The sequence below is a fragment of the Homarus americanus genome, unplaced genomic scaffold (assembly GCF_018991925.1).
Source record: "Homarus americanus isolate GMGI-L3 unplaced genomic scaffold, GMGI_Hamer_2.0 scaffold34921, whole genome shotgun sequence".
Taxonomy (NCBI): Eukaryota; Metazoa; Arthropoda; class Malacostraca; order Decapoda; family Nephropidae; genus Homarus; species Homarus americanus.
In genome coordinates, this window is record NW_024741901.1 from 19,555,195 (window position 1) to 19,567,833 (window position 12,639).

Consider the following 12,639-nt stretch of genomic DNA (forward strand, 5'->3'; position numbering starts at 1 on the left):
TCAGCCTTCCCATTGAGCTGTGACAAAATATGCATAGGTCATAGGAACATTTTTCCAAACCATATTCAAGTTTGTTGTGAGGCTGGTCTAGTCACTCGAGTCTAGTGACAAATCAGTTATGTAAATTATGTAGGCTTGTCAAAATATTAGATAATGATGATTGCCATCAACAAAATAAAAGAAGGGTATTCTCTCCATCTGATCAGAACAGTTTATTTTTCATCAGTATTTGAGGGGAGTTGGGGAGAAAACTGGAGGGGAGGCCATGAGGATTTTGTGAGTTTCCTCAAGGGGGCAATGGAGTGAAAAAGGTTGAGAGCCACTGCATTAGACTGTGTTTCTTCAATTTTTTTTATCTTTCAAAGATGAGTTTGGTCGCCAGCAATTTGGCTGTTAAATGTGTGTTTGGTGGTGGGGGGGGGATCTCCGGTGAACGCTAACCATTATATGTTTACATGGAATATTTCGAATCCATCTTGATGCCTCAAATAAAACCTATTGGTGATATGGCATCAATATGTTGACGACATTTTTCACCATTTGGAACAGATGTTGGGGTTCTTTTGATGTTTGTTTTTTCCCTGAAGCTTAACTCATTGGTCCCCAGCATTAAATTTAAAGTTGAGTGGGAAAGAAATGGCAAACTTCCATTTTTTTTTAAATCATGAAAGGACGCAATGAATTATAGGTAGTAGGTATTAGGCAGCTACCAAACAGGGAGATATTGGAAGCATAATGTGTTGTCTATTGTAGGCCCTGCTACTATATGGCGTCAAGAAATTTTTTACCAAGTCCCAGGTTGCTGATCTGACTTTCTGCCTCAATTACACACAATTGCAGGGTCTCAATTGTTTCTCTTATTATTGACAATACAACATACATATATTTTTTTCACTTGATCTTTTTTTCATTTTTGTTTTTCTTTATTATTATTATTATTATTACTATTATTATTATTATTATTATTATTATTATTATTATTATTATTATTATTATTATTACATTTTCGCCCCCAGGCCCTGATGTGGGTCAGTTACCTGTGCCCGGATGGGCTAATCCCCGTAAAAAAATAATAATAATAAAAAAAAAAAAGAATCTACTGTTCATAGTTGGCTGAAGAGATCGTGACCTGGTTCTTAGCAAATACATGTGAAAACAGAGTGTCATTGTCACTATCCATATCTTTTTTATACATGATATACACAGTACATAATTATATCATATCTATATGAATATATTCCCACTGTACACACACACAGACACACACACACACACACACACATACACACATACATATATATACACACACACACACACACACACACACACACAATCTGAGTCAGGCTCGTACGAAAGAGCAAGTCTCATCAGGGGACAGGAAAGATTGCCAAAGTCACATGCTGTGTTTTTGCGTCAGGCGAGAATTGACACCTGGTCCCGTAATGTGTTGCCGGCAGCGATGTCCCGCCGGGTTGGCAGTGTTATCAAGACATAATCCTAGAGTTCTTTTGAAACACTTCACAAAAATCAAGCTACTTGTACCGCATGTAATGCCATGAGGTACTGGTAACATTTCATCATGGATGTATCCGTGACAGACACCCAACGGGTTAATCAGTTATGTGAAGAGTTTGTTGTCTTCCCCTATATCACACACATTAGATGTACCTTAAGTAGTAATTTTAAATAGCTTCCGTTACCAAAACACTGCGAGGACTGTTTTCGTGTTTGTACTGGAAGACAAACTAACTCCCTCACTGGTAATGTGGTGAGGCAATTGTCAAACTTCTCCGCTGTTTATTCTAAATATAAAACAGCTACAGCAACAAAAACAAAATATGTCTTTGTGAAAATAGTCAGGAAGCAAAAAAATAATTAATTTTTCATTCGTATTGTACAGTACCTGAGCCCCCAAGAAGAGCCGCCATCATAGTCTGCTTTCCCCCGCCCCTTGTACGAGCACACGGTGTTTACAAAGTCCTTTGATGTATGTGTTTACAGAGTCCCCTTAACAGTTTTGGTACTGGGATATTTTACAGTCATTCTTAGCTGTGTTAGTCAGAACAATGTCCGTCTTTCCTGAAGGGACCAAATATATTATTCTTTCCCCGATAACGAAAGCTTTTTTTTCTCGGTGTGGTTAATGAAAGTTATGAACAACGTTTGGTCATCTTTGTTTAAACAAAGCAACACATAATACCAGTAAAAACAAAATCAATATGTTTTTGTAATTTAATGTTAGTATTCATTTGTGGCAACTAAAGCCAATGAGTTATATATTATTTCTTAAAACCTAAACATGTCATAAGTCTCAAGTTTAAGAGGACATAATTAAACACCTTAATATAATTTTTTACAGTGAGTTCTTGTGACCTTCAGTAACAATGGTGCGACATCTTGGTGAGTTCTTTAACACGCCAGTGACATAAATTCATCACTGTGTGGTGACCTTGGACAAGTGAACCATAACAGCGCGAACTCCATATGTCTGAGAACCGCGTAGATGTGTGTGAGAATTAAGCATGAAGTGGACTCGGGTGTGGCAAAATGTTGATGCTCCACATGAACCTAAATCAAACCTAACCTAACTTAACCAATATGACTGAGGCCATTAAGACTGAAGTTTATTACGACTAGAGCCCATTTGACCTGTTAGCTGGCACAAGAAGCGGTCGTCTTGGTGGCGGGTGGTGCCGACAGACCTAACATGAGCCTCGGCACCATAACTAGCAGAGTGTACTCTGCTTGTAGCGGGCGGGGTTACTTTTGCCGGCACTAGACTCGGCCAATAGGTTGAATGTGTAAGTTTCACAGGTTTTGAGACCATTAACTGTGTACCTCTGCTTGAAGGTTCCTTGATCATTAACCGTCACATGAGCGGAGTGTCCCTGAGAGTCTTGCCATGTTAGTGTATATTTAGAAGCGCAGTTGGGGTTCAAAGAAGGTTTGTACCACTCAAGCGAGATCGAGGAGGATGTCGAGTCGTACATCCCGAGCTGTTGGGGTTTAGAGGGAATATCATCCTGGGTTCTGTTCTGGACTGTCAACCACTCGGACGCCTTTTCTGTCGAAGAGACGGAGCGAACCTTGATTTCATAGTTAGTGCAGGAGTGGAGACCCGTGATGAAGTTCTCGATGGTTTCCGGGCCTCCAAGTCGGGTCATCGTCACCTGCGAGTCCAGGTCGATGACGTGGATATCGTACTCCTTGACACACTGACCGTTGACGGTGGGAGGGTCGAAGGATATGGTGAGTTCATTCTTATGAACATCGGTCACTTGTAAGTCGCTAACGGCGCCGGGAGCTGAGGAAATAGTGAGTGTTAGTAAATATCTTATTGTAAACGTAAGAAACGTAAATGAACGAAATGAAGGGAAAATTTCACGGTGTAGATGTTTATGTTGCCAGGTAGTGAATTTAAGACATATACCCCATGCAATGAATGTATATATCATAACTAAAATAAGCTTAGGCCCTCACCGAGAATAGTGATAATGGTTGTGACTCACCGATGTCAAAAGTATAGGTAGAGTTGGTGACGTCCTTACTGTGGATGCCTCCAGGAGTCACCACCTCGATGGTGACGTCGTAGTGAGTACAGGCGAGGAGATCGGTGATGGTGATGTTGCCTCCAAACGCATCTTCACACTGATCAGCGGGATGGATGCCGTCGTTCCAGCAGATAACATAATGTCCGACGCAGCGGTCACCCTCGTTCTTACCCCAGCGCACGTCGATGGTGTCCGGGCTGCTTGGATCCACCACGATAAAGGGAGGCGGCAAGGGATCTGTCCATACAATTTGTATTTCAGCCCCTTGCAATATTGACGTTTCGATCCACTCTAGTGCATGCAATCATTTGTTAATATAAATGAGTTAAGATTACCAGCTAAAACTCTCTCTATAAACTAAAGTAAATAAGGGCAGACAAGGAAGCAGTTGTTTTATTGCTGTGCTCCATCCAGGGCGCAACACAGCTCATTATACGGACCTCCCGGACCATCTACATAAAACTTACAGTTTTTTTTAAATGTAGCGGATTCGATGACCTCTTATTACACAGATAAATAATGCATCTTCATCATTCTTATATAAAGTGTGGTGTGTAGAGCAAGATGAAGGGTCACTTCCTAGTTATGTTTACCATCAGAGGACACCGTCACGTGGTTCATCACACACTTCATAAAACAGATGTGTATCCTCTTGGCTTATCAGGTGCTTCTCCCCGGGTGCCTGACTAAGAACAAGTGAACCAAGAAATAACTGTGTGTTTTACATTATTCTCTGGTAATAGAAGGATGTGATGTATCGATGAATGTATACGTGTTTTTGTAACAAATTCATGAGCGTATTCCTTCTGTGTGTCTGTTGTGTTGGACTTGGCAAAATGATCCTTCGTGTTACTAAGTGTTAGGACTACATGTAGTTCGAACTCAGCCGAGACCCGCCAGATCTAAAGTAGGATGAAAGATGTCAGCCGTTCGTCCCCTCTGCGCTAACAATATTACTCACCAGTCTCATTAGTGGCGGCGTTCTTGAGGACAGGTGTGCTCTCGGTGCCGGCTTTGTTGATGGATTTGATCTCAATGGTGTAGTTGGTGCAGGCTAAGAGAGGCCCAATGTTAGCGTGACGGTCAAAGTGTTCATCACCCTCAATATTAATATTCAATATGGAAGCCAGCACTTGGCGGGAGTCTGACACAACTTCACCATATGTGATGGAGTAACTGTAGACAAAGACAACATTATTTCAGAGGGGAACAGTATCATGCTGAGATGAGAATTATACTTGAGGAAGGAAAAAGCCGCGATAAGAGGGAAAGTTGTTATTAAAATGGACTTTGCTTCATGGGATGAAACAGTGCTCCGTAAAGAGTCTCACCTGGTTGTGTGAATGTTATTCTATCGTTAAGAGGAACTGCAATGCACCAGTATCCCAAATAATTCATCTGTTACCCAGAGGATAAACACCAGAGTGAGGTCGTCTCTAACGGTGCTGAGTTGAGTTACTTACTCCTGAACACAGAGAGGGTTGATGGCAGGGTCGTTCCATTTCAGCTCGATAGTGCTGTCGGTGGTGACTCCCACTACCACGCCTTGGGGCGGCCCGGGAACTGTTCATAGTAAACATTACGTATTAGTTATCGTTATCCATTCATAATGTAAATTACTCGTATAACTAATGTTTTGTTTATTACCTCATGAGTTATTACACAATGGACCATCTATATCACCCCGACACCTGTCACAGTCCAGTTGTCTGGTAGTCATAATTTCAGCCTCACGCATATTGTTCAGTATATAAACAGCGTATATTACCCGCCCTCCCTCGCTCCCTCAACATCACCCCGGTCACTCCTGGAGTCCCTCTCTTCCACTCTTCCTGACACCTACGTTAACTCTTCAAACTATTGTTTACTGTAGTCCCCTTACCTTCTTCCTAAACTCCATATAGATATTCTTTGTAGTTTGTTTTCCCTGTGTGACTTTAAGTAGCCTTATATAGCTCTAATATAACTCCTCTGGCTCTGTTAACACATCCATCCCTCTCTTAACTTTCCTCTCAAGCTTCTCAAACTTTCCGAAACTTCCCTAAGGCTGTATTCAGCTGGATACTAAGCTTTGTTATCATATCCTCGTCTACCATATTATATTTATATTCATGACAACCGATTCCTTTATCTATCTTGTTATCTTTTAACTTTATCTTAGATACTTCCCTCTTACAGCTTTTAACTTTATCTCAGATACTTCCCTCTTACAGCTTTTAACTTTATCTCAGTTACTTCCCTCTTACATCTTTTAACTTTATCTCAGATACTTCCCTCTTACATCTTTTAACTTTATCTCAGATACTTCCCTCTTACATCTTTTAACTTTATCTCAGATACTTCCCTCTTACATCTTTCACTAAACCTCTCCATTCCTCGTCATTCAGTCAGTTTATTCTTTCTTTCCCAGTCTACGTATCTCCTCCGTTGTCTGTAAACACTGACTTTAATATATCATGTACACTCAATTTGCTCAACCTGACACTCTGCGTGTTCTTGGTACAATACATTTCCTCACCTCGCACACTCTCAGTGCTGCTTTCTCTGTTGTCTCCCCAGCCTTTATTTTTATGTCCAATCTCCTTATTGCTGACTTACACACTTCAGTCACACTATTTTACACTCTTCAGCTCCTCCTGGTCATCTGTTGGTACATACCTACTGTTGACCTAACCCAAATTGTTGACATGTGCACATCAACCAACACTGACTAACAACTAAGTGACTTATGTTCTTCCAAACACTGTTTAATTCTAACCTTCACACACTTAACCACAGAGCACACCTCTGTCTTCTCTACTTTGTCTCCTATTTTTTGCTCTTACTGTACCATAAGAACAATCGTTATCATTTTCATAATCCTTTTCCTTTAGTATGATGTTTCTCTCATACAAGATATTTATGCAATCCTTCCATTTAAAGCATGTCCCTTATTCTCTGTCATTCATCTCCTTATATATATATATATATATATATATATATATATATATATATATATATATATATATATATATATGCAAATAAATCACTGTAGGTGAGCGTGATCCAGGTATATGCTGATAACCTTGTGGTTATCAGCATATATATATATATATATATATATATATATATATATATATATATATATATATATATATATATATATATATATATATATATATATAAAGATGTTATGTCAATAATAACCAATATATCATCTCTATCGACAATATATACTTATACACTGGTAACTGGACATTATTCGGTTTACTCTCAGCTTCAATATGATTCACTCTCATTCTCAAGGTGTGGATTACCGTCCACCTACCTCCATCCCCAGTGGTAACGTCCTGCTCCAGCTTTGGTCCCTCTGCATTAGTAGGTGTCACGGGCGTCACAGACACGTGGTATTTGCCGCAGGCTTGTAGACCAGGCAAGAGCACTGTTGTGTCCTCCGTCTGCCAAGAACATCATTGTGAGGCGAACATTACCAAAAACTGCTATCGCACATATTATCCACCAAACTCCCTCAGCACTACCTACCATACTCTCCCCCAAACATCTACCAAACTCTCGCCACCGCCAATCATGCTCCCTCACCACACATGTTCACTTACCGTGTCACAGGTGGGGTTCGGGTCTGCATCCAGCCTGAAGCACACCTTGTAGGACTTGACACATACTGTGTTCTTGGTGGGGGCGTCCCACTGAAGTGTTGTACCCAATTCCTCCTCCGAGACGATCCTCAGGTTGCTAGGAGAGTTCGGGGCTGTACAAAAGACAGTTATGGTTTAGCGATGAAATAAGCAGTTGTATGCAGAGGTATATAGTACCATGCAGAAGTAAATAAACACCTTCTTAAGTTTATTACTGGTATTTACGGCTACAGACACCCATTAGTAGACTATCTCCCTTAACACAAGTACAACGGATACATTCACAGAGACACAGACTTAGTTACATACGTTTACAACCAGACCTATAGCAAAGACGAGGAAGACTTACGCTTGTCGTAGGTGTATCCTGTGGTGGCGGCCGTGTCACCGTCAACTGTCCCGCTGTTTATTGTGTCATCAAAGTAAGGGGTGAGGTCGAAGGTGTGTTCCTTACAAGCCTCAAGGTAGTCGACGGTATGTACACAGTGATCAGCAGGACAGCGAATATCCTCGGAAAAGTCATTATCAGTAACGAGAGTATATTTGTGGAGTCGGTAAGCGGCATCTCCCTTCACGAAGTCCCACTCAAGTGTTACTGACTCGTCACCACTCTTTGCCTTCAAGTTCTCGATGTGACCTGTTGGAGATAATGATATATGAGAGTTTTGTTTTCAGGTGCGATAAGTTGTAGTCCTACCCAGCTTCTCATGGTAAAGAAGAACGTAGATGACACACACACACATAGATAGCTAACCCTCTCTCCTTTACTCAGTTGAATTTAAAAGAATTTATTCTGAAATATCTTTCACGAGATTCAGTTTGTCATCATTGAAAGTTGTGGCGAAAAAAATATTCCCATGAAATATTTTAATGATATGGCAGAACTCATCAGCTGTTACTGAAAGTTTTACACCGACACACACACGCCTGGACCTCACACCTGTACATCATATTTGTACACACCTGTACATCACACCTGGACCCTCACACCTGTACATCATACTTGTACATCATATTTGTACGCACTTGTACATCACACCTGGACCTCACAGCTGAACATCATATTTGTACATCATATTTGTACACACCTGTACATCACACCTGTACCTCACACTTGTACAGCATATTTGTACACACCTGTACATCACACCTGGACCTCACATCTGAACATCATATTTGTACTCACTTATACATCACAACTGGACCTCACACCTGAACATCATAATCTGAACATCACACCTGTTTATCACATCTGTATACACCTGGACATTACGCCTGTGCATCACATCTGAACACACCTGTCCTGTAAACACCTGTACATCACACCTGCACATTTGTTTGTCTGGCTTACACACACACACACACACACACACACACACACACACACACACACACACACACACACACACACACACACCTGGCTGGACTACTAATCCACAATAAAGAAATCCCAGCTCTGAATACTTGCATGAGAACTGAATGTATAATTATCCAGTATTGAAATACTGTATAAATATAAATCTATACACAAAGTCTATTTTGTTAATTGAAAGCCTCACCAAGATTCTGGGCGGCGCAGACAGCGATGGCCGCTGTCAGGTACAAGAGCATCTTCATGATGCTGATGGTGAGGTTCGGTCTGGTCGTCTTCTTTAGTTGTTGTCTTGTCAAATGTCGGAAACCATCTGGGTGACTGCGTTGACGCTGACACTATTTAAACCTTGTTATCTCTGCACGAGTCTCTTAGATAAGGCTGCAGGAGCCTCATCCACCGCGCGAGGAACAGAAGCTTTCTACAGGTACCTCCCGCTCTGTGTTGCCCAACCCATGAGTGGCGACTGGACAACGATTTGGCAGACTAAAAAATAATCCCAATGAAATGAAATTAAATTAAAGTCACACGAACCAGTCTATGACCCTCGCTCCTTGGGGTAAAATGATTTATCTTACTGAGTATATGTGTAGCGTGTTCAATAATGACTCTAAACAAAAGACAATAGTATTACTGCATTAACAAACACACACAGATTAGGTTAGGTTAGGTTAGGATAGGTTAGGTTAGGTTAGGTTAGGTTAGGTTAGGTTAGGTTAGGTTAGGTTAGCGTGTTGTATATGAGGGTGCCCTGCCTCGCCTCGCCTCGTCTTCATCTATTGCTGCCATGTTGTGCCACTACATCAAACAACTGTTGACGTAATACTCTTGTTCTTGCCGCTTTATCGAGAATTTAATTTTGCCGCTTACAGCGGCTAGTTTACTGTGCACTCCATACTCATCCTGTGAGCGGAAGCGCAAAGGATTACGGAGTAGAGTTTACAAAGAGTCAGAATAATTAACCCCCGTTGTCAGGATATTATGGCACTGAATGTTACACAGTATTTCAAATACATTATTTGTTTAGTTCTATACTTAAAGGGTAACTTATGCACAACTGCGTGAGTGCAGGAGTGTGAGGCAGTGTGTCTGGCCTCACACTTTGTTATTCACATTTGCGTGAGAAGTATTCAAGCACGTTGCGTATTTGATTCAATATATGGAAACTGATATAGCTACTAAGTGCAAAAAAGGTGATACAATCTTAATTTGTCAGCTATCTTGCCATTAGAGATAAAGCGTTGTGCCATTTCACACAGTGTGCTTGCACCTGTCCCTAAAACGTTCTATCTTCACGCAGTCGAGGAAGTAGTGTTCGAGTGTGTGGCTATATGTCTGACCACACACTTTGCATTTAGTCTTGTTCACATCTGCTTGAGGAACATACTACCAGAAGTACTTATATCCTAATCTTAATCTAGCGGTTACAACTTCTTGTAATCTAGTGATCTTGTTACTTGCTCCATCTACATGTTTCAGTTGATACATCTCATCATGGTAAACTATGGATCGACTAGTGCCTGTTTGCACTTGTCACTTGCGTTAAATTCATCAATAAATTCCTTCCTAACTACAGTTTTAAGGGCTCTTTTTGACATACCCAAATTGTATTCAACAGTGTCTTTGTTAGACGCGAATTTGGCGAGGGTATCAACTCGGTCATGTTCTTCGAGAGTGAACTCTGTGTGTGTGTGTGTGTGTGTGTGTGTCTTTGTGCAGTATTACTATTTTCTTTTGTTTAGAGCCATTATTGAACACACACACACACACACACACACACACACATGGGAGGTCATGAATGATGTGAAAAAATATATATTTCTCTTCTGGTTGTGTGAAAATGACGGATGTTTCCAAACGCATGACTTAAGAGTAAACTGTGACACTATTAACTATCCTAATATATGTCGGCTCTGAATAAATATTATTTTTGTTAATGAGATAAAATGCTGTTTTTAGCAACTTGTTTTTGCGTCTAAAAGGTCGCGCAAGGCGGTTACTCTCCAGTGTCGCCAGTATGAAGTGCACCATTTACTTCACGTTAATGTATTCTTCGGCACATTCGTCGGGGCTTATAATTCCTCTTGCAGGTATGTTACGGTAGACAGGGTCAACAGTACGTAGCATTTAGTTAAAAGTTATGTGTACTCTTCAGTGTGGGTGACCTTCATCGATGACCTGTGATCTTGACCTTTGACCAGTGTTGAGAAGAAAAATGTAGTTCCTTGTCTACGTCTTGGCCGAACAGCTGTGATTTTTTATTTATTTTTTTTATTTATTTTTTTTTTAGATCGCACCAGAGTTGTGGACGCTAGAGTGCAAACTTTCCCTTGATATTCGACCAATTTTACCAAAAAGGTGCCCTTTCCAGCCACTGTTGAGGTCGTCCAGCTGTAGAAGTTTCGTCAAGATCAGATTAACAATTTCTTAGATCCTCGATTTCTTCAAGTAAAGAAGAGTATGTTCAAATATTAAGAGAACAATACCAGTTTTTAGGACATGTTTACACGCATGTCCAGATAGCGAGTAGGTCAGGTAAAGCCCTGAGAGCCACAACATCTGGTCCAGCTGTGCACGCTGCACCACGCAGTAAGCGGTGGTCGACGGTAGGAAGCACCACCTTACACCAGGATTTTTTAATATATTTGTTATATGTGAGTTATACTTTATATGTTATGAAACATAAATGTGTATACTCAAATTCTTGAGATGCAGTCCGGAAGTGTGTAGACGTCCAGGAGGCAGACTGTTGAAATATAAGAGGGGCGCTTACCAGACCCCCATCATGATCACAATGAAATTTAACTTCTAGTAACAATCTAAAGTACATGAGTCCTTCCATAGCCCATGAAACTAATTTATATATATATATATATATATATATATATATATATATATATATATATATATATATATATCTATATATATATATATACAGTATATATATGGTTCACCTGAAAAATACACAATTGAATTTTTTTTTTAAAACTGATAAACGAGGAGGAAGTGTGATGGTGTGGGAGAGAGTGTCATCACTCTGCCATCTGTTACACAACCAGCGTGATGTCAAAACACTTGAGGAAGAGGCCGCAGTGACAAAAATATATTACTATCAGCACATTAAGGAAAATGAGCTTAGTACATACAGTATACTCGTACATCTGCAGACGCACGTTATGATTTTTCATTTCATTGTTTAGCCTGAACCTTGACTGAGTTGTATACAATACAGTATGTACAGTAGTGGTAAAATAAACCATCCCAGTCAGCAGCGTGATGGGATGTGTTTGTTTTGTTTACGAGGAGCTGTGATGATTACTTGACTCTTTAACCCTTTCACCGCATGTCACGCACTTGCGATTTTATTCTGGCTACCCCCAGGCTATTTTATTCAGTTTAGGGTAACCTCCCGCTGTGAAAGGGTTAATATATGAGGAAGTCTTTGTTAGTATATATATATATATATATATATATATATATATATATATATATATATATATATATATATATATATATATATATATATATTAACATTTACTTCAACTTCGAAAATAAAATAATTTGGAGAAACATTAAAGGTTCTGTGCATTCTAAAATAAGTTTATAAGTTATTGTGATGAAAGGTGAACAATTGTATACAAAGTTCAAAGTTATGGATGGCTGTCCGTAGAGTGAAGTACCAGAGTTATCAGGTTGGTTGGTTGCACTTAGAACGGGATGCCATTGTTCTCAGTGCCTCCATATTAACTTATTGTATTCGTGTGTACTCTTCTAATCGTGTAAAATAAAGGGAACATGATCGATGGAGTTATCTACAAGAAATACCACATGTACAGTCGGAAACCATAATCTCTAGCCCACTGGGTTGGTGCTGGAGGATAGTACAGCGTCCTTTCTGGACGGGGGCCCACTCTAACTATCACGAGGCAACACACGCACGAACACACAGTCCTCGTAAAGCCGAGGGTCACACGAGCGCTTTTATGGTCAATTAATTTGAAGCAAAAATTTGGGAGCAAGAAAATACGATAAATTTCTTCAAAATGTGGTCATCCTGGTGGTTGGTGCTCCAGTTTCTACA

At 40.2% G+C, this 12,639-nt stretch overlaps 1 protein-coding gene across 1 annotated transcript; it reads right to left on the reverse strand.

Annotated features, from left to right (window-relative positions):
- Positions 1-2,158: 2,158 nt before the first annotated feature.
- Positions 2,159-8,884, reverse strand: LOC121876212 (tyrosine-protein phosphatase Lar-like). The gene is made up of 8 exons (XM_042381195.1): positions 8,746-8,884; positions 7,536-7,823; positions 7,148-7,299; positions 6,859-6,988; positions 5,015-5,114; positions 4,513-4,727; positions 3,510-3,788; positions 2,159-3,304 (listed from the first exon to the last, which is right to left on the reverse strand). The coding sequence occupies exons 1-8, from the start codon at positions 8,801-8,803 to the stop codon at positions 2,727-2,729; spliced, it is 1,800 nt and encodes a 599-aa protein (XP_042237129.1). The 5' UTR covers positions 8,804-8,884; the 3' UTR covers positions 2,159-2,726.
- Between the last annotated feature and the right edge of the window lie 3,755 nt (positions 8,885-12,639).